We start from the raw sequence: 22,154 nt of genomic DNA, 5'->3' as shown, positions 1-22,154 counted from the left end.
CAGCATCAGTAGACGGCGCGTGAGGGAGCAGAGCAGGAGGATTAGTGCTCCTTCACCGCCTCTGATGCGCTCACAGCTGCCTGCCTCAGAGGGGTCCATAAGGTGCTTAGGAGGAAGCACCGGAGCACTGGCTGCATATATATGGCGATATGCGCTATATACACTGCTCAAAAAAAGAAAGGGAACACTTAAACAACACAATGTAACTCCAAGTCAATCACACTCCTGTGAAATCAAACTGTCCAGTTAGGAAGCAACACTTACCGTGTTTCCCCGAAAATACACCCTACCCCGAAAATAAGCCCTAGCTGGATTATCGGGGTGGGCTGCAATATAAGCCCTACCCCGAAAATAAAACCTAGGCAATCGTGAAAAAACTTTTTAAATTATTGCTACTGGTATTGTTTCCCTTTGCGATTAGCGATTCCCTTTTTTTTCCCTATACATTCTCCGTTTTTTTGATAATCAATTCTGGTACTGTGGTTCAGTGCATACCGGTACATAACGGTAACGGTGTGAGATATTCTGGTGATTTAACACATCTCTATGAGGAGACGCCGATTGGTGCAGCGTGGTACAATGGGCTCCTAAGTGAAATTTGATGATCTCAGCCACAGAGGTGTGGCGGTGCCAGCTGTGGCGAGACCAGCGCAGTGCTGGGAAAAGGTGAGTAAAACCACATTTTTAAAGGAAGGGCCAGACCCTAAACAGTGGTTTTATCACTATAGAATGTACCTAGTCCATAGACTAGGTACACATGTGCATCGCGGGGTTAATCAGGGGTCAGATCGCTGTGCGATTAGCGATGCCCGCGAGGGCATTTAGCAACAGCCGTTGCAGTGCCCTTGTGGGGTTTTTCAAACAGGGGTCCGCGCGGACAGTGCTCTGATTAGAGCACTTGTCCACGAGGGCACTCTAAGGCGGGAAAATTGAAATATATAAGGCTCCTTGAGGTAAGTTTTGGCGCCAGAAGAAATTACCTTGAAGAAAGAAGGATTTACCCTCCCTCCCTATTCAATTGTCGAAGTCTTTTATTGGGGTTGAGGTCACCTGCCTAATTTAAAGGGGGTGGACTAGCTGAGTTTACGATCATTTGGTTGAAGTTCGGGCTAATAGGGTGGAACTCTGGTGAGTTATGTTTTAATTCTCTGGGGGTTTAATGACCGGAGATGGTTTGGTTATAACGTTAATAAGTGTTGGTTGTATGAATTTTAAAACTAAATAAAAAGACCCACGGCCTTTTCTGCAACATTTCTGAGTCTGTTTGTTTTATATATTATATATCTTTGTGATTGTTGTTATTGATGTTCACTGTGTATCAGTCTGCCTGCTGAGCACAAGTGCTAGGAATACATGTTTGTTACTGTTCCTTTAAATTTGAAATTCCCTCTGAATTCACACTTTACCAAATAACCCTAAAAGTAAATGAGCCTAAAAAAAAAATTACATGCAATAAAAAGGAACTAAAAGTACCCTATCATTTGAGTCTCCATTGATGGAAAACTGACTGAACGAGCACTCGTGAAAGTTTTACCAGCAGGAGAAAGAACCACGGGGGGGAGAAAGGAAACCAAATGTGGGCGGGGCCTGGAAGCAGGCGCTAAGGGTCTCTGTTCAGACATGTTGCGCCCTCCTCCCAGCACACATTACACCTCTTGCCCGGTGACGTCACGCAGTGTTTTCCCTGGAACGTTCGCAGGCTGCGCGTTCCATTTAGAGTGTGCGAGCGTTCTAAAGAGTCTGGATGCTGCAACAACGACTTCCCAGCAGCCCCCCCTGCACACTGAGCCCAACTCACAGGCAACAAATGTCTGTGACTGCTTGATTTTCCTCCTGGCGGCTGTATGATCCTCCAGTATTCGTGTAAGTTAACTTTAACTCTCGCAGTTATTTTCCTTTTATTTTATCACTATTTTCCACTAAGGTGACCTTCCTGCCCTCCTCATAAGAAACCCTATTAATGCATGGGGCAGGGCTGCCCTGATCTCAGTTTAACCCTTCACTATTTTATTTTTTAATAAGTGCCCAGTTTTTTTTGTTTGTTTATTTTTTTTAAGTGAAAACTAGTCTTTTCAGCCCTTTAACATCCAGTTTTGACTTGTTTCATTTGCCCTGCTTGTGACAGGAAGGGGTGTTTGCTGCGCACTTCCCCCCCTCACCCATGATCTAATCATTCATACTCGTTGACTTGGTTACACTTTTATTATAATGCTTTAAAGCGCCAACGCATTGCGTGGCGCAGTACAATGGCCATTTTTTTTATTCACGTTGAGTGCTTTGTCCCCTCTCTCTGTTTTTATACAGCATGCACAAGGATCCGCTATTACCAATTACTACAGTAGCTCTGCCCGGGACCTCCCTACAGAGAGCCTGCAGGCTTCTGGTACTCCTCTGTGCTCTCCATCTCAGCGTTACCCTGGTTTATTATGTGTCTGGGGGAGAACTGAACATCTTCCAGTACTTTGTACAGAACCAGCAAGACCAGTATCGCCGTTTTGCCAATGCTACCCCCAGCAGCGTCCAGAATTTGCTAAAACCTGGATATAATGCAAAAGATCAGGAGATCAGGAATACCTCAAACATGGTGGACCTGCCCAACTGCCCAGAGACATCCCCTCTATTAGGTAAGAATTAGTCAATGTGTTATTTTAGAAAGCTAGGTGGTGGTCAGATCTGGTGGCTTTGTACTGACCTTGTGTCTCTTTATATAGCTTTTTTTCATTTTTATGTATTTTATTGCTAAGTAGTTTTGGTCATACCTGTGCTCAGTTATATATTAATCACTGTGTACACGTTGGAGGTTCCGGGTCCTTGGGGTCTGGGAGTGGGTGGGATGAGGTCAATGACACTTTAGCACTTTATTTTGCTGAGCGCCACCTCCTGTCTGAGCAGCTGTGCTTCCTCATTGCAGCCAGATGTTTTATGTCTAAATAACACAATGGCAGCTTCAAGTACTCCACTTTTTATTATTTATTTATAAAGCGCCAACAAATTCAGCAGAGTTGTACAATAGGTGGAATACCAAACAAGTACTTACAAAAAGATGAGTTGGACGCACAGGAACAGAGGATGTTGAGGACTCTGCCCAAACTAGCTTACATTCATTATTTTACTTCTTCTTTGTTTATGAAATCTATTTTTTATTTTTTTTTAAAACCCCTTAAGGACCAAACTTCTGGAATAAAAGGCAATCATGACATGTCACACGTCATCCGTCCTTAACCCCATAAGGACACATGACATGTGTGACATGTCATGATTCCCTTTTATTCCAGAAGTTTGGTCCTTAAGGGGTTAAAGGGATATTTCAGGCACCATAACAACTTGTTACTTGTGATGGTTATGGTGCAAAGAGATCCCCTGTACCTAGTCTGCATTCACACAGTTGCTTGTAATTGCAGCTATTAGTAAAGCTGGCTGAACTGTACTTTCTCTTTTGCCAGTACAACTGTTGGCATGTCCTACAACAACTGGAGGCTGTGCAAATGCACACTGATGGTGAATAACGCTGTACGTGCCATCTGTAAACTTGCGTCTATCCGTCTGTTCAGCATTTCCACTTATTGGCTGTAAATGGAACTGCTGAACTACATAGCCACGAAACCTCTGCTGAGACCCCATTGACCTGAATGAGAGGCCCCTTATTGATGCAGGCTCTCCCTAGCCTGGACATTGCTCGCCTGTAGATTAGTCCCAGGAATTTCAAAACTGAATTTAAAAAAAAAATAATAATTTGGGATCCGTTCCGTAAAGACTTTTAAAACCATGAGTTGTGTTGCTTATTTAATTCTGGCAGCTCCGCACAAACTTGCATGTGTTAATGCAATTGGTCATTGAATTATATATGTGCATAGATTGTTATTGGAGTTATTTTTCCTTTTTTATGTATTTTTTTCTCTCTCCAGTTTTTTTAAATTGATTGTGTATTGAATCTGCAAACTTTAAAGATATACAATGAAATAGTACTTATTTTATTTTCACAAGTAATTTTTAAAAATACAATTTTGTGTGTGTGTATGTGTGTGTGTGTGTGTATATATATATATATATATATATATATATATATATATATATATATATATTTATAATTTTTTTTAATTTAATTTAATTTTTTAAATAATGCTACAAAAAATGAAACCAATATTTTTAGGGTTTATTGTATGTGATGCACCCTGCTGCACATTGTGTTGTCGTGTAATATAGGTTTCGAAAATGTAAACCCAGTGCAGCAAATTTCTATTAGTTAACACTGCTTGGTTATGTAGCATATATTTTGCAATTGGCCTTTTACTTCGCTATATTTAGAAATTTAGTAAATAACTCCGCAAAAGATTAAGAAACAGAGTTCATGAACACCATTAGAGTTATTTTTTGAAGTGTGAATTATCATGAGTCGTGCCTATTGGGCTAAACCGATACATTGGAATAATTACATGGCCATCTTTTGTTTTAAAGTGATACACTAGTGCGAAGAATACAAAGCTGTATTCCTGGCACTATCAATCTCCTCCCCCCCCCCCTCCCCCCCTCACTTGCGATCCCCTTCCCGGTAAATAAAGGGTAAACACACTTTATTCACTTACCAGATCCCAGCGCCAGTGTCCCTTGGCATTGGGTCAAAGCTCCTCCTCCACCATCCTGCGTCGATCTTGCTATAGACTTTGTGACTTCTGCAGATAAATAATTTGCAACATTTTTTTTCCCCCCAACACTATTGAATTACTTGGAAATTGTATTAAACTGATTACTTTTCACGACAATTTAGAATTTTGTGAAAGAATTTAAAACCAAATTACAAGATCTAGACAAAAAAGCCACTAAACGGAGAACATAGTATTTCCAATGCAGCTATTTTTGCCAAACATATATCTTTTTTTTTTTTGTCTTTTTTCTTTAACTGATCCGTCATCCAAAATTTTTTTTTCTATGTAAGTTACTTTAAAAATGGATGACCTTGGGCGTTGATAGTTTTCTAAGAGACTTTGTGTTTGCACTACATTGCCTAGGGATACGTCTTGACTGCCAAACTTGATTCACTGTACTTCAATTTGTAATTTTTATCCTTTTTTTCTTCCTCTTACAAGATTTATAAAAAAAACAAAAAAAAAAACCTTGTTACACTTGATGTTTTGGTGTCGACTTTGAAATGTACGAGAGCAGGTGCTGAACGTTGGCTGTAAGCCTCAGTAATATTATCTGATTACCTATGTGCAGATAAAATATGTTCTGACTAAATTTGTTTTAATAAAAAAAGAATCAGGCGGACAACCGATAAAAATCTAAACCAACATTATTATATAATCCAAAATTAAATGGTCAAATGTAGATAAATGTCAGCGCTGTGCAGTAGTCCCCAAAATATTGTTCAAAGGGGAAGCTAGGTAATATAGTTGTGTCCGAATTCCACCTCCACAGCGGTGGATAAGGGAAAAATTAGGGGAATACTTCTGTGTTAGATGGGAATTGAAACTTTGTATCCAGTACCCATGGTAACAGTCACGTACCTTAAAAGATACAAAAAAGCAGAAATGGTGTAACCATAATTAAGTAAAAAAAACATCCGAACGGAGGGATGTTGGAGCACAATACCACCGAAGGAGTAGAAAGGCTTCTGGTTCATCCACGCGTTCCGCCCATACTCAGCGGGCTTTTTACAGACTATTATAGATTTTTATATTGCGCTTTATTTTATTCTTTCTCAAAACTAAATGGTATCCATGAAAACAATTAAAGGAAAATACAGAATAAGACTGTTGTGTGATCAACAGTAACATGTACATAAGTAACATCAAATTAAAAAAATAGGGGGGGGGGGGGAGAGGAGTAAAGATATATATTTTTTTTCCTAAAATTTTTTTCATGTTATTGAGTTAATGTGTATTTTTTGTATTTACAGATATTATTTATGTGCATGTCACTGTTGATCGCTTATAGATAATCAGCACAACCGTATCTTTCTTTAAAGGAACACTATAGGGTAAAGAACACAAACGTATATTCCTGACCCTATAGTGTTAAAAACACAATATACAGTCCCCTTGCCCCGCCCATGATCTTCCTGCTTGGCTGACATCATCAGACGTTTTATTTACAGCAAACCACAATGCTTACCCATAGGAAAGCATTTGACTTGCTAAGATTGCCAAAGAGGCAGATCAGGGACAGAGCCAGTACAAGTCAAACACAGCCCTGGGCAATCAGCATCTCCTCATAGAGACGAATTGAATAACCTTTTTGGTTTTTAATATCTATCTCTATCGTTGGTGAAACATGTAAGAAGGGGGAAAGAGGATGAAAAGCAATAGGGGTTTAAGTATTGTCTTTCTCAGTGCTTTTGAGGGCACCACACTGTAAACCCCACACAAATCCTGCTAAGGCTAAATAGAATGAAATCGTGAAGAATTGAAATTCCCACATCACATAAAAAGAAAAAGCTGACATACATTGTGTGTAAGTCATAAGTCCTTTTGAAGAGCTCAGTTGTGGTGAAACGCATGTCGGGGCGTCAGCTGATTGTGTGTGTGTGTGGGTTTTTTTATCAGATATTAGGGATGATTTGATGAGACCTATTTTTTATTGTTTTTATTTTTTCGTGGAGTGAGTGAGTGTGTGTGTGTGTGTGTGTGTGTGTGTGTGTAATTTCAGCTTGAAATGTTGCACTAGGGGGGCACCTAAGGAATAATACCCAACAGGGCATTACTTGTTGCACATCAATAAGTACAAACCAGGGCTGGAGAAACACCTTAAATGCCAGCTTTAATCTAGATCGTCAAAAGTTACAATGAACCTGTAGATGTTTCTGAGGAGCATTCAGACTTCTGGGTGCCTGGGCTTGCTGTCACCCATCTCTTATCCAGCACCCAGTAACTGATCGAAACCTGATCCTTTTTTGTTCTGCAGCGATAATGTGAGAATTGCTTAAAGGGACACTATAGTCCCCTGAACAACTTTAGCTTAATGAAGCAGTTTTGGTGTATAGAACATGCCCCTGCAGCCTCACTGCTCAATCCTCTGCCATTTAGGAGTTAAATCCCTTTGTTTATGAACCCTAGTCACACCTCCCTGCATGTGACTTGCACAGCCTTCCATAAACACTTCCTGTAAAGAGAGCCCTATTTAGGCTTTCTTTATTGCAAGTTCTGTTTAATTAAGATTTTCTTATCCCCTGCTATGTTAATAGCTTGCTAGACCCTGCAAGAGCCTCCTGTATGTGATTAAAGTTCAATTTAGAGATTGAGATACAATTATTTAAGGTAAATTACATCTGTTTGAAAGTAAAACCAGGTTTTTTTTTTTTCATGCAGGCTCTGTCAATCATAGCCAGGGGAGGTGTGGCTAGGGCTTCATAAACAGAAACAAAGTGATTTAACTCCTAAATGACAGTGAAATTGCAGGGGAATGATCTGTACACTAAAACTGCTTTTTTTAGCTAAAGTAATTTAGGTGACAATAGTATTCCTTTAACGTCCTTACGTACTTCTGTTCTGTAGACAGCTATATTTTTGAGATGATGTGTGCATGACTCAGTGTTTTAAAACTAGAAGTGTTGCAATACTGTAAGTCATAAGGGAAAATTGTGATATGAGTAACGCTAACGACACACACACGATAACAAAGGCAGCATTAACAAGTCTCTTATAAAGTGGTTTTATTTTGTGTGGTTTGTTTTGGCAATTTCAGGTCTTTATCAAGCTCTATTAAACAATGAAAATGGAGTAATATATACGTAAAAATAAATTATAAGTACATTTACCAGTGACGTGTGTGTGTGTGTGTGTGTTTATTTTGGCTAGGCAGAGTGCAATCTCAGGAGTTTCTACAGAATACCGTGATGACAAGCAAGTGTCAAACATAGCTGCTAAGAGATATAAGTAAACTGGTTGTGCAATGGGGAAAAAAAATAAATAAAAAAAAGTAATGATATTGAAGTAAATTAATATACTAAGGGAGGATCTTTATACAAAATTCAGCCATAGAGCACTGGAGTAAAGGTAATGTGTACTCGTAAATTTAAATTTGTATCGTGAACCTTTTTCAAAATGCACTATAGGGTTTAAAAGGACACACTATAGTCACCTGAACAACTTTAGCTTAATGAAGCAGTTTTGGTGTATAGAACATGCCCCTGTAGCCTCACTGCTCAATCCTCTGCGATTTAGGAGTTAAATCTCTTTGTTTATGAACCCTAGTCACACCTCCCTGCATGTGACTTGCACAGCCTTCCATAAACACTTCCTGTAAAGAGAGCCCTATTTCGGCTTTCTTCATTGCAAGTTCTGTTTAATTAAGATTTTCTTATCCCCTGCTATGTTAATAAGGTAAATTACATCTGTTTGAAAGTGAAACCAGTTTTTTTTTTTTCATGCAGGCTCTGTCAATCATAGCCAGGGGAGGTGTGGCTAGGGCTGCATAAACAGAAACAAAGTGATTTAACTCCTTAATGACAGCGAATTGAACAGTGAAATTGCAGGGTATTATTTGTGTACTCCCATCACGAAAAGCCGTGAAGATGGCTGAGCGATCGCCTCGGATGCGATTTCCCCGATGGTGAGATCAGTATTTCCAACGTAAAATAGTCCACAGGGACATGTGATCGTGTAAATAGCATGATCTGGGATATGGAGTAATATAGATATGATTCCAATTGTGCGGGTGTGCAATTATATCACGGTACATCATGTGGCTACAGGTGATGCAGCCAGAACCTTAGTAACTACCTGGTTTTGCAGCTTTTCCATTAAGTATTGTATCAGTGTGATGGATCAGTCCATACTTTTATATCAAATTTTGTTTTTTTTTGGTAACTCTTTATTTTTGCAGTGCTTATAGTAATTACATGCTTACATATGGTACCCCAACGGCATTCCATATGTAGGTTTCAAAACATTTGTTACATAGGGTAATAGATGAACAGAGCACTGTTTTTTGTTTTTTTTAGTTAATACAAATGAATATCAATCGGTTAAGAGCATTAATTTAACATTTACGTTGAGTGTCCTCGCTTTAGATGGGTGTACCTGCTTTACTACGGTTGCTATTGTAAGTTATGATGTCACACTATGGGTATTACAGTAAAAGGTATAGTAGGGCACATAAGATTCTGTAGTGTTGGCTACTGGAAAACACAGTAAAACTACACCATATGTTACATGCAGATTAAAGACACACTTATATGGAAGATCACGTTAAGCTAGCTGGCAAAAGCATCTCTGCAGCCTAGATACCATTATACCATGCGGTAAGCAGGGAGACAAGAGTGGTAGCAAGCTTCTTCATGGTAGCCCATCCAGAATCGGTGAGGGGTGGCATAACTGGTTAACCAAAGCGTGAATTGGTGAAAGTTCCTGCAGGGGGACGTAGAACAAGTATCACTAGTCCACAGAACAGTCCCATTTGGCCCATGCCGGTTCCTGGCTTGTAGATCTTAGGTGTCAGTCCGCTTATGTGCGCCCCGGGTCCGCTGGTGGTCGCTGTGGGCTGGCGTCGCTACGCCACGTTCCCTTTGGTGGCTGCCCTGCTGTCTAGGGCCGCTGGTCTTCGGCCTGAGGCCTGTGTAGGTGCTCTTGCCTTTCGCCATTGGGCCCATCACCAGGTCCGTGGGCCCAGGGTTCCACCGGGTCGGTACAGTAGTCGGTCAGTTGTTCGGCCAAAGGTATCAGTGCCGAAACAGCAGGAGTTTCCCCGGCTTTTCCCTGGGTGTATGGCAGGCTGTGGGGGGAAAATTCCTCCCCTGTGAGCACCCAGCTCAGAAGAAGAGTAAGCGGGCCTCTAAACGGTGGCATGAGTTGGAGGGTGACATAAGTCAGGGGCATCTCTGGGTGTGTGGGACCCCGTGTGGCATTACCCCTCATGCAGGAATACAGGAAGGCTGTTGGTCGGCCTGTGCTCGAGGTAGCTTGCTGTGCTCACATGGCCACCGCCATCTTGTGTGCTGGTCGCGTGTTACCCGTTATCCGTGTCTCCGAGGGTAGAGGAGTCTAGCTCGGTTTGGTTTGGACCGGGATCACCCCCCCGGTCCGGTGGGGGGGAAGCAGGACCGGGTCCGCCGGCTCTTCACGCGGGTCGGGCTCCGTCGGGCGGGATAGTGTTGCGGCGGCCGTCCGCTTCACTCACTGCCAGCATAGGTCTCGCCTGGTGCAGCGGGCCCCATCCTCCGAGGGACTAGAACTGCGGGAGCAAGCCTCACCTCGGCTCGGCAGCCCGGTTACATCGAGGGTCGCAGGTAAGTAGCTGCTGGAATTTCCCCTTAAAAGTGCGTTTTGTTGGCTATTTGTGGGCTATTTGTGGCCCTATGTGCAGGAGCTGAGCTGTCCTGCGACCGCTCAGCTCGGCGGCCCGGCCCCGCCCCCCTTATATCAAATTTTTGTTGCTCTTGTTGCAAATAGCTAATCTCTGCCTGAATGTTGCTGGTAAACTCAAATCATTCCATAGAACACCCCATTATTTAAACAGGTAATCCCTAATATTGGCGGTAGGAGTGTTGTACACCAAAATCTCTTTTTTTGTGTGTTCTTGTATTCGTGATTTGTTGTCTTGTGTGCCAGATTTCAATCCTCTTTTTGGAATTGTTAGAAATTTCTATGGTTTATTTTTCGTATTTCCACATGCAAGAAATCTGTTTTATCTTCTATAGTTGTTGTTGTTTTTTTTTTCTTTATATCGTCACTTTTATAACTAAGTACTCTGAGATACTGTGAAATTAAAAAATAATTATTTACCTGATGTGGATGAAAACTGCTAGCAAGCAGTATGGTATTGTGGTCAGTATCTTTTCTGTTTAGAGCATATGAAAGGGACACTATAGTCACCAAAACAAGTCTGGCTTAATGAAGCAGTTTTTGTGTATAGATCATGCCTCTGATGTTTCACTGCTTAATTCTTTTCATTAGGAATTAAACCCTTTTTGTTGATGCAGCCCTAGCCACACCTTCCCTGGCTGTGAAGGACACAGCCTCCATGAAAAAAATGGTTTCGGTTTCAATCAGATGTAACGACTTTAAAACTTTTTAAATCTCCTCCTCTGTAAACTCTAATTACATACAGGAGGCTCCTGTAAGGTCCAGCAAGCTATTAACAGCGGAGGAGATAAGAAATCTAAATTAAACAATTTTCAGTAAAAGAAGTGTAAACATTAGATGACTCTTTGCAGGAAGTGTTTAGGAAGGCTGTGTAAGTCACATGCTGGGAGACGTGCCTAGGGCTGTATAAACAAAGTGATTTTAACTCCTAAATGGCAGATAAAATGAGCAGTGAGACTGCAGGGGCATTATCTATACACTAAAACTGCTTCATTAAACTAACGTTGTTTTGGTGACCTATAGTGTCCCTTTTTTTTTTTTTTTTTTTTTTTTTTTTAATGTTGATTTCTGTATACCTAAACATCAAAGTATGTGAGAGACAATTCAATAGTTTGCGTGGCTTATTTTATTTTATTTTTTTTAATTCTTTATTTTTGCTGTGCATATGTGTAGTACAGGCAGGTGAGAGGTGCCCCAAGAGCAGCCCTCCAACATTTCCCACGCTCAACATGCGGGGCACAGGATAGACAAGCACAGTTTTATATTGATAACATGTATAAACAAACGATTGTATACTAAGATGCATATGTCAGGGTGAAATATTCAGAGGTGTGACAAAGGTAGAGAACGTGACATGTGCAAGTATAATATTAACATGGATATAGCAGGCTAGTAAGCTTCATCTTCTGGTATAGCATGCTAGATTTAAACAGACTGATAGCTTAATTGTATGCTTGCTTGCTTATTGACACGTTTAATTAACATAAGTCAGAGTGTTTAGGTATTAGGTAGCATATAGGTAGGCAGTGAACTGTCCACATGAGTGATAAAAAACATTGCTTAATGGGATGCACATTTAAAGGTTATGCGTTATGACATTATTGACATTTCCTGGTTTGGTTATAACCGGTTGGACTTAACAAGCTAGGTACACCTCCTGAGTGCACAGTAGCATAATATACATTAGATAGGGTTGCTGGCTATTCTGGCATGCCTCGCTACTAGATACAGAGCAAGCCTGCCCTAACAGTCTCAGGCTCACAATTCAAATGTGCACTGGTACTGCAGTTAAGTTTGAGTATTTAGGCATGTAGACATATGACTAGATAAACTGGAGTCTGTATTAGACCTTGCTCTTCAGAAGTGAGAATAATCAAAAGCAAACATGCTAACTATATGAATAACTATATAAACCACTGTGTCCCCACGCACCCAATCGCTACTTGAGTTGTTGTGTAGAGTAAGCCCTGCAGAGTTTAGACTTATAGAATAGAGTGATGAAAAGTAGGAACTCAAGTCCAAATTAGTATTTTGCTAGGTTATAAATAGCACATTAGCGTAGGGTGGTGGCTTTGTCCAATTAGGTAACAGCCAAAAGTGGATGGGGACCAGACCTGTAATGTGAGTCCAGCTTCAGCCGATGCCAGTGCATGGGAGCCTGCTGAGGCAGGCATGGGGCGTTTTGAGGCAGGTGTAGAGATCGGCATCCCTCCAGCCCCAGGCCCTGATGAGAGCTTGCATCTCATTGCCACGGATTCGGTGGCTCAAGTTAGAGTCCGGATCCTTCCCATGTTGGGGATAGCATGAGCTCCAGGTGTTTCTTCGCCGCCTGCAGCGTTGGGGCTTCAGCGTTTGTGGCTGATGCTGGGAGATTGCCTCCCTGTGTGCTCTCCGCCCGGGTGGGCCAGTGAGTGCAGGTACTTTATGCGGCTTGGTAGTTGTGCCCAAAGGGGGCCCACTCTTTCCCCGCCCCTCCATTCCGCTCGCCACTCCAGCCCCGTGCCGGCTCTGCATGTGTATGAGCCTCCAATTTGGCCCAGAAGCACTTGAAGGCTGCATCTATGCGCTGTGCTAGGGAATCCATTGTGCTCCCCTGGGTCGGCGCCGACAGCGTGTTCTCGTGTTGGGTCTGCACTGCCGCCATCTTGCGTGTTGTTGCTGCGGTCTGTGCTAGTGCCTTATTCTCAGGTTGCTGTGTGTTTGGGTTTTCGTGGTGGGCCAGTGGGGACCGGGATAACCCCCGCCGGTCCAAAGGGGGGGGGAGGGACAGCTTTACGTGTAGGTCACACCGTCGGTCTCCTTGAACCGGGAGAGCGGCCGTCTCCCCTCGGTTCCAGCGCGGGTAGGCCTCGAGTCGGGCAATTCAGCAGGGGAGACCCTTGCAACGGGTATCCCTGGGTGTGCTGCGTCGTCCGTGAGCATGAAGGTGTCAGTATGAGGTCTGCAGGAGTGAGTGGACCGGGAGTAATGAATGAATTAGAGCAAGGCCTGGGAGCTCTAGCTGAGCACATCCAGGCAGCATGGCAGTCAAGCTCTGCCCCCAGTTTGCGTGGCTTTAACATCCACTACCATCTTAAAGGAATACTATAGTGCCAGGAATACAAAGCTGTTTTCCTGGCACTGTAGATCTCTGCCTCCCTTTTTTTACTTACCTTTTCCCAGCGCTGGGTCCTGCCTCTGCCGCTGGGTCCTGACAGGCTGCAATGGGCAGGCGTTAATGTGCATGCACGGCAAATGCCGCGCTCATTAGCCCTCCCCGTAGGCAAGCATTGAAACAATGCTTGCCTATGGGGGGAAATCTGATGCTGGAGGTCCTCATGCAGAGCGTGAGGACGTCCAGCGTTAAAATACTGGACCAAAGTTTTGATATCTGTTTTGATACAAGAAGCCCTCTAGACAGCCCCTGGATGTATACATTGCAGCACTAGGTGCAAAAGGGACAGTGCACCCAGACCACTTCGATTAGCTGAACTGGTCAGGGTGCCTACAGTGTCCCTTTAAGTAGGTTGACTTTCATATCATTCCAAATACATTTTTTTTTTTTTTTTTTACAAGTTTTGTACATCTAGTGTTAGAAATGACATTTGTTAATTTTGAAGATCTATCATGTTTAGTCTTCGTTTTAAAAATATAAATATTGGGTTTTTCGGATACATGTGGAAAGAGATCGAATACTGTCCTTGATAAGAAAACCAACAAGTTGTACTATCTGTTATAAAATCCAATCTCCTGCTGAGACTATCGTTATACCAGGGGCTTGTAATGACTCGTATTTTTTTTGTTTGTTTTTGTGGCTCTTTGGAATCGTGTTTATAAAATAGGCTGTTTTGGAAAGGATACTTGCAACAGTTTGGCTTATTGTTATTCAGATAACCTAATTGGAATCCAATGTCGACCAATCTTTTTACACCTTTTTCGAAATTTTGTAACTGGATCAGAGGTAACTGTCTCGGGATTTCAGTCTTCTAATTTAGTATATGGCTGTACAGCAATTGCTCCACCTTTTGTCAGCAGGAAAAACAACCACACAAGTTTCACATGGATACATTTTCAATAGCCAACCATTCCTGTTTGGTGAGGTTAGCTTGATGGATAGGTGGAGTAGATATTAAAAAGATATAGCCTGACAAAGTATAGAAAGATAATCAGGAGATGCAATTGAATTGACACTTTATTTTTACATATCTATAGCACCATTTTTATTCTTGAATTGATCTTGATAAAGTGGCCGAACTGTTGATTGCTGTATGATGCGAAACCCACGTTATAAGTAATTTACTGTGTGTGTGCCATGACCAGGAATTGTGTCCTGGAGCTTGGGATTGTGAGCTTGTTTACTCTGAAGCAGGTGGCGAGGGAGCTGCCATCTCTCTGCTCTGCTCCCCTCATACGCTGCTTAGTGACGCTGGGGTCAGAATATGCCGTCACTCCAGCTCTGGCATCCCTAAACGGCACACGAAAGAGCAGGAAGAACGCAGCTGCCTCATTGCTCGTCTACAGTACGTGCAGCTGCCCGCTCGCCTAAACTCTCCCCTGTTGGCCACCCACTGGATCCTTGGGAAAGCCGATCCACTCCAGCTCTCCTAAAAGTAGGGAGGCTGGGTGGACTTACATTGAATTAAAACCTATAATTTCTGAGTGTGTGACTTTTAAATCAATGCATCTCTATAGGAGAAGTCCAGCGCCTCTGTGCAGCACACGTATAGGAAGCACTTTAGTAGCTCTCTGAGTGACTGCCACTGGAGGTGTCACTAGACTGCAACGTAAACACAGCCTTTTCTCTAAAAAGGCAGTGTTTACATTGAAAAGCCTGCAGGGACAGGTTATAGACCCCAAAACCAGTACATTAATCTGTAGTGGTGCTGGTGACTATAGTGTCCCTTTTAGAATTGTATTTTCGTCAGAAAAAAAAAGCTGATATTTTAAATCTTTTTTTTTTTTTTTTTTTTTTTTTATCCTGGCTCCTAACTTTTTTTAGCTGGCTCTGTATTCAAAGGAGAGCTGTCAAGCCATGATATATGTATATATAATTATTATTTTTTACATTTTATTGTTGTTTTCTATTTCTGTCTGTGGAGAGAAGTTAAAAAGATGAGCAAAAACCAACCTTAACACATTTACTTCCTCGTTCAGTGTGTCATCGTGGACATGAATCTCCAAGTCTGCCCATGTGGGATGTAAATAATTTACATGGGAATGAAAAATGTCAAATAAGGCTTTTTTTTTTTTTTTATTTTTATTTTTTTATAAAGTAAAACCTAAAAAACAACTCGTTGCTAAACTTTAGTTTGGTTGTGTTATTCAATAATCTAATGGCAATTTCACTTTAAGTGTTCCGTTTTATAACTATAAAGCTGTATAATGCAACAAATACTCCTATGTGATTTGCACTTTCATTTTGTTTGTATGTATTAGAATTTTTGTTTAAAGGAACACTATATAGTGTTGAGAATACAAACATGTATTGCTGACGTGACTGCCTGGATATGCTACAGTCACCGGATTAAACTGTAGTGGTTCTGGTGACCTGTAGTGTCCCTTTAAAGTGTGGGTTTTTAGATGAGCATTTAGCATGTAATCTGTACTCTGTGCTAGTGAAACTGATGGAAAATAAATGTAGCATTGTCCTCCTGATTGGTGCTCATTGTATTCACAATGCACTAGAGTTCTGCTCTGGTACCATAACCACTACAGTGAGAAGATTTGAGGAAGACAAATTGCAGTAGTTAAGTCTGGTAAAGAAGCCTCATGTGAAACCACAGAACCAGTTTGCACACACATCTTAGATTTGTTGAGAATGGGTGTGTAGCATAAAGGAATTAAAAAAATGTATTCTATATATTTATATATTCTAATTTTATTTTAATTAAATTGTTTTAGTTTTCTCAGTTTGACTCCAAGCTTAAATGTTTTGTGGCATCTAAAATCTGTACATGGGCCTTCCATGAACTAATCTACAATGATGGTACGTGCCATTTTAAAATTTCTGGTATCCCTGTGGTGCATTCTTATTACCACTACGGCTACTGAGGTTTGCGATATACCAATGTGGAAGCAAAATATAGAAAATTTCGTGATGGTTTTTTTTTCTTCCACTTTCTTCTTTCCTTCCAAATGCTACATTGTTGCTTCTCAAGAGACCGTTGAGAAAGCAGGTGCTCAGTGGATGAAACTAAGAGGAGTAAGAGAAAGCAAAGGAATGTTTGTTGCTCCGCTCTATAAACTTCAGACCTCAAAAACCACTTTACAACTGAAATATTTTTCTACAATTACTTTTGTGCTGTGTGTGCTGAAAATAGTTTTCCACTATTAAATGTATCTTGCTTATAACCGTTTTGTGTGTGACACAACTTACTTGGGTCTTTTGCAGAATAATCTGATACAGCTCCACACTCATTGGTTTAGAGAGCGCTGTGGCACTGTTGAACACAGTACATGGCGGCTGGTAAGCAGTCAGACTTATCTAAAGCGATTTGACAAATTTCATTGGTAGGGCACCAGGGTGGTCCTGCCACCATGACTACTGCACAAGGTTGTGCTAGGTATGTTCCTTTAAGAAAGTCTGGATTTGGTGTTTGCTTAGAATGGCTATTAACCATGTATGCAAGTTGCTATCATTATTTACCCCCCTTACCGCAAAATATCTACGTGGGGCAGGTACCATGCCCTCAGATTTTGTTGTGTGTTTTTGTTTCTTTACACAGTAACGGGCCAAATGGCTGCGATTTTACTGTAGAAAAGGTTAATGAAATTTAAAAATACTTAAAGAATATTTGCCATTGTGGAAAATCCCCCTAAATACCGGGATTTAAGAATGTTTCCTGTTTATAAATAATTCCAGTAGCTTTAAGGTAATGTTCATTAAAATGGCACCCAACGCTATATTAATCTGACGTGTGCGTGTAAGGGATGGCGCGGTCCCTGCCACCTTGATTTTAAGCCTCCCAGCTATTACCTACACACAACCTATGCAGCTACAATCCCACACCATGAAACCAGGCACACCCAATCAGCTCCATTGTTTGTGCCCATTCATCTTTAGGAGTGCAATAACTGGGTGAGTCTCCGAAATGAAACTAATGTTTGTGGAGCGCTGCTTAAGATAATTAGAGAAAAGATCAGGGTATAAGAATAGGAAACCTAACTACCTATGCAATACTAGAACAGAAAAACCATTAAACCCCTCTTCTCTAAACAATAATTTAAAATACTATTACACACCCTAATAAAAAATGCACCAAAAATAAGTCGTTGAAAGATAAAAAAGGGGATCCACAAATAGGGGTGCAAAAATGATGAAAAAATTATAAATAAAAGTCCAATTGGTTTTGCCCGAGAAGTGCAATAAAATTTTCACTCCTTCATAATGTTCCTCGTGTATATAAACAAAAAGAAAAAGGTATGTTATGAACTCCTTATAAAGCACATATAGGTTAAAAAGTTCAAATGTATTAAATCCAATATTATTAAAAGTGTGTGTGTATATATATATATATAAATCTTTCCATATAAAATTAATATTCTGTTGTAAAAAAACACAAATGCAGCCAAAAAATAGAGTCCAGACCTGAAATACTTATCTGGCAAAACAAATTGGACTTTTATTTATCATTTTTTCATAATTTTTGCACTCCTATTTTTGGATCCCTTTTTATCTTTCAAATACTTTTTTTTTTATTTTTATTTTTTTGGTGAGGCATTTTTTTAGGGTGTGTAATATTATTTTATATTATTGTTTAGAGAGGAGGGGTTTAATGTTTTTTCTGTTGGAGTCTCCGAAAATGCGTAATCTCTCTAGTTATCTCCTGTAGCCCTTTGTTGTTCTTTCAGGAGGAAATCCATTTACCCGTCTTTGGTATCAATATAGCCATTCACAAGTTGCTTGTAGAGATTAACAAGTATCAGAGAAGGGTGCCTTAGATGTAAAAACACCATCTAGCACCCCAGCCCCCCTTACCTCCTTAAATATAGTAAAATCGTACCTTTTATTTGAGTCTGCTGACTCTGCCCTTGATCTGCCTTATTGGCTGACCTCATTCGAAGTGGTGATCTCTGCCAATTAATACTTTCCCATAGCAAATATTTGCATTGGCTGAGACTGTCAAGGAGGCAAGGGAAAAGCCAGCACCAGCCAAACACCGCCCTGGCCAGTCAGTATCTCCTCATAGATATGAATTGAATCAATGCATCTCTATGAGGAAAGTTCAGTGTATTCATGCAGAGGGTGGAGACGTTGAATTGCAGTGCTGCTCAATGTGCAGCACCTCTAACAGCCATCTGAGGAGTGGCTAGTGGAGGTATCCCTAGGCTGTAATGCAAACACCAATTTTTTTTTTTTTTCTGATAAGATGGTGTTTACTGCAAAAAAACTGAATGGAATAATTACTCACGAGAACAACTATAAATAGCTATGTTTCCCTTTAACAACAAAGTACTCAGTTTTAAATTTTTATTTTTTTTAATAGCGAGCTACTGATTCAGTTATAGCGTAAGCTGACCTGGCATCACCCAGAGCTTCCTGTAACTCCGTTACAACCTTTGTGGATTAAAGTGTTTTAAAAACGATTTAAACCTTTTGAGGTATAAGCGCCTGGGGGCCTCCTGTCACCATAACAACTTAATTTAGATGAACCAGAGTGTTCTTTTAGTGTAAATAACATGTGAAAAATGGGGGGGCAGGGGAATTTTTCCACACTTCTTACATTTTTTTTTCTCTCCCCACAAGTGCGGGGAAAAAAAAAAAACTCACAATAGATACATGCATTGGTCCAGATGTGTGTTTTTTTTTGTTTGTTTTTTTGACGCCTAAAAAGTGGAGAAATTATTTATTTATATATATATATATATTAAAGGACCACTCTAGTGCCAGGAAAACATACTCGTTTTCCTGGCACTAGAGTGCCCTGAGGGTGCCCCTCACGCCCGGCTCTGGAAAGGGGAAAAGGGTTAAAACTTACCTTTTTCCAGCGCTGGGCGGGGAGCTCTCCGCCTCCGTCCCGTCGGCTGAATGCGCACGCGCGGCAAGAGCTGCGCGCGCATTCAGCCGGTCACAATGCTTTCCTATGGACGCTTGCGTGCTCTCACTGTGATTTTCACAGTGAGAATCACGCAAGCGCCTCTAGCAGCTGTCAATGAGACAGCCACTAGAGGATTAGGGGGAAGGCTTAACCAATTTATAAACATAGCAGTTTCTCTGAAACTGCTATGTTTATAAAAAAATGGGTTAACTCTAGCTGGACCTGGCACCCAGACCACTTCATTAAGGAAATGCAGTGTAATAAATGACTCAGTTGACCATGCATGCAAAAGTACCCCTAGATATGCAACAGTCGGGATAAAGTCTACCTGGTGAGACTTGGCATGATATAAGCCATTAAGGAGGTGCCCAGAATAATTGAACAAGACCATGAGTTCACTGCACATCCTTCCACTAGAAGGACCTGAACTATGTATGATAAAGAACATCCTGAGAAATGACCAACCATCACATCTAATCAAATCCCATAGCGTACCGCACGAAACGACATACCAGAACTAGCAAGTGCCTTAAAGTGGAAGTACTTAACCGTTAAAATAGTGAGACCGAAGAGACCTGGATATGTAAAATGAGTAGTGATAGGTTCCAGGTTCTCGGGAGTGTGCCAAGAGGGATGTATGGAAAAGACCTGCGTGGGCCTAATGAGGCCATGTGAAATATTGGTATGTAGTATGAAATGTTGTATTTCTTTGACCCTTGTAAATCAGAAAATCGACGTATGTAATTGCCCAAATGAGGGGCCGAAATTGTTGTTGTATCCGTGGAGGGCCATGTGTAAATGTATGGTGTGAGGGCCATGCGTAGAGGTATTGTAGCGCAAGGAAGAGTGCTTAATGCTAGTCCTGAGCTGCTGGATGGAGAAATAGGGCTGTATGAGGGGTGTGGATGTATGGAACAAACAAAAGAAGAAGTATACCAAGGTGCAAGTGTTGTGAAATGGCCAATAGTGAAGCCCCAGTGTTTGGTCCAGTTTATTTGTAACGGTAGGAATATTAGTTAGGCTTGAAGGATGGTAATGTGGCATGCAGTGGAGACTCACTATAAGGCCCATGCCAATGGATGACCAGTATACAACAAACACAATGGATTATGTGGTGTCTCAATGTAGGTGACTTGAGACATAACTTTGCTAATACTGTGCAAGAACAAAGTGACTGTATGTGAAGTAAGGATACAATGTATAGCATAAGGGATTAAGGTACCATAGCGTTTGGCAGGCCAAGTAATGGCCGTATAGGCCTAGCGAGTATCAGTGGTGTAATGTTGTAAGAAAGAGTGGTGTATACATATAACCCCCATGAAGCAGGAAGGTACTTATGCAAAGCCCAAATGATGGGCTGAATTGGTCATATTGGGCTGCCCACAGAGGGCCATATGATGGAAATGAAGGCCCAGTATGGCTGCGTGTGAAGGCATTGGACCTGAAACAAAACCAGGATAACATTTACTCACAACCTTGCTATATGTGAGCAGTTTCAATATGATTATTATGAAGAATATAATAAACTCGCCTAAATAGATCTAGGTGAACCGAAGGGCTTAATGTGAGGTAAAGATAATGTACATAATGAGGGATTACAATTATCCCATGAGATTGGCCAAATGGTCTTAAGGATAGGTATGTTGTCTATAACATGTAGTATGCCACCCCTGTAATACAGATGCAATGCAAATGAGGTGCCGAATTAGGACGTGGCATGTTACCCACTGTGGGGCATATGATCGCACATTGTAAAGGCTTAGTGAGGGCCATGTGTAGAAATTGTGTATCATACCAGAAGGTGTCCCAATTTGGTTCCCGAGTTACAGGATGGCTGTGCTGCTGTGTTGGGATTAATGCAGGTGAAGGTAGGATGTGAATCCGAGAATTGTTGTGGAGAAGTTGTATGTAACGAATACATGTTGGTGATGAGATGGTAGAGAACCTGATACTTACAAAAAATCATCTAGTTATGAAATGGCGAACAGAATAGAAACCGTATGTAAACACTTATAAAGCATCATAGAATACATACCGACAGAACCAAATAAAACGGAGTGTCGGCAGACAGAATCAAAAAACGGGAACAGAGGCCCATACCTCTAGAATGCCATAGTGGCTGAACAGGCTAGCTGCCGTGACAGCCGTACACACTACATAGGAAGAGATATAAGATATTCGTTAAGACCTACATGCGGAATGCTTAGGAGGATGATAAACACTTACTACACAACCATAACAGGTGGTAGATACCCTGTAGGGCACGTTAAGATACTCGTAATGTAGGGCTTATGAAGACTCACTTGTAAATTGCTTATGACAGGAGAAGACTAATTTCTAAACTCACTCAAAGGGGCACTCTAGACCCCCAAAGCACTTTAGTATTCGATACAAATTGACACCTCCATAAATCGATAAAATATGATAGTAACTTTTGGCAAACGTGTCAGGACAACCGGAGAAATCAGGACAACATTAGCGAGCCAGAATTAGTTAACCCCTTAAGGACATAGCTTCAGAAGCTGGACATACCCTTAAGGACCCAAGCAATTTTTGACTTTTTTGCGGTTTGTGTTCAACTGAAATTTACATCTTTCATTTATTGTGCCAACACATTATATACTGTTTTGGACAACAAAAAGGGCTTTAGTTTGATGTGACATATATATATATTCTCATTTATTACAAAAAAAATGCAAAATAACGGGGGGGGGGGGGGGGGGGGATGGATTTCTTCCAAGTTTTGGCAATAATAACGTGTGCATAATATGTCCAGCTTAGGAATTTGAATTAAGTAATTCAAAAGCAATTAATTTATGTGTCTTGATTTACAAAGTAC

General features: G+C 41.1%; 1 protein-coding gene across 1 annotated transcript in view; it reads left to right on the top strand.

Annotated features, from left to right (window-relative positions):
• The first annotated feature begins 1,685 nt into the window (after window positions 1-1,685).
• The window catches only part of B4GALT1 (beta-1,4-galactosyltransferase 1), a 73,588-nt gene continuing 53,119 nt past the window's right edge, over window positions 1,686-22,154 (top strand). Inside the window, exons 1-2 of the mRNA XM_063455966.1 lie at window positions 1,686-1,863; window positions 2,305-2,624. Of these exons, the coding sequence (XP_063312036.1) occupies window positions 2,306-2,624 (319 nt within the window). The 5' untranslated portion in view covers window positions 1,686-1,863; window position 2,305. The remainder of the gene's footprint in view (window positions 1,864-2,304; window positions 2,625-22,154) is intronic.

The sequence above is a fragment of the Pelobates fuscus genome, chromosome 5, assembly GCF_036172605.1.
Source record: "Pelobates fuscus isolate aPelFus1 chromosome 5, aPelFus1.pri, whole genome shotgun sequence".
NCBI lineage: Eukaryota > Metazoa > Chordata > Amphibia > Anura > Pelobatidae > Pelobates > Pelobates fuscus.
Note: the sequence above shows the minus strand (reverse complement) of the source record. Positions and strands in the feature narration are given on the sequence as shown.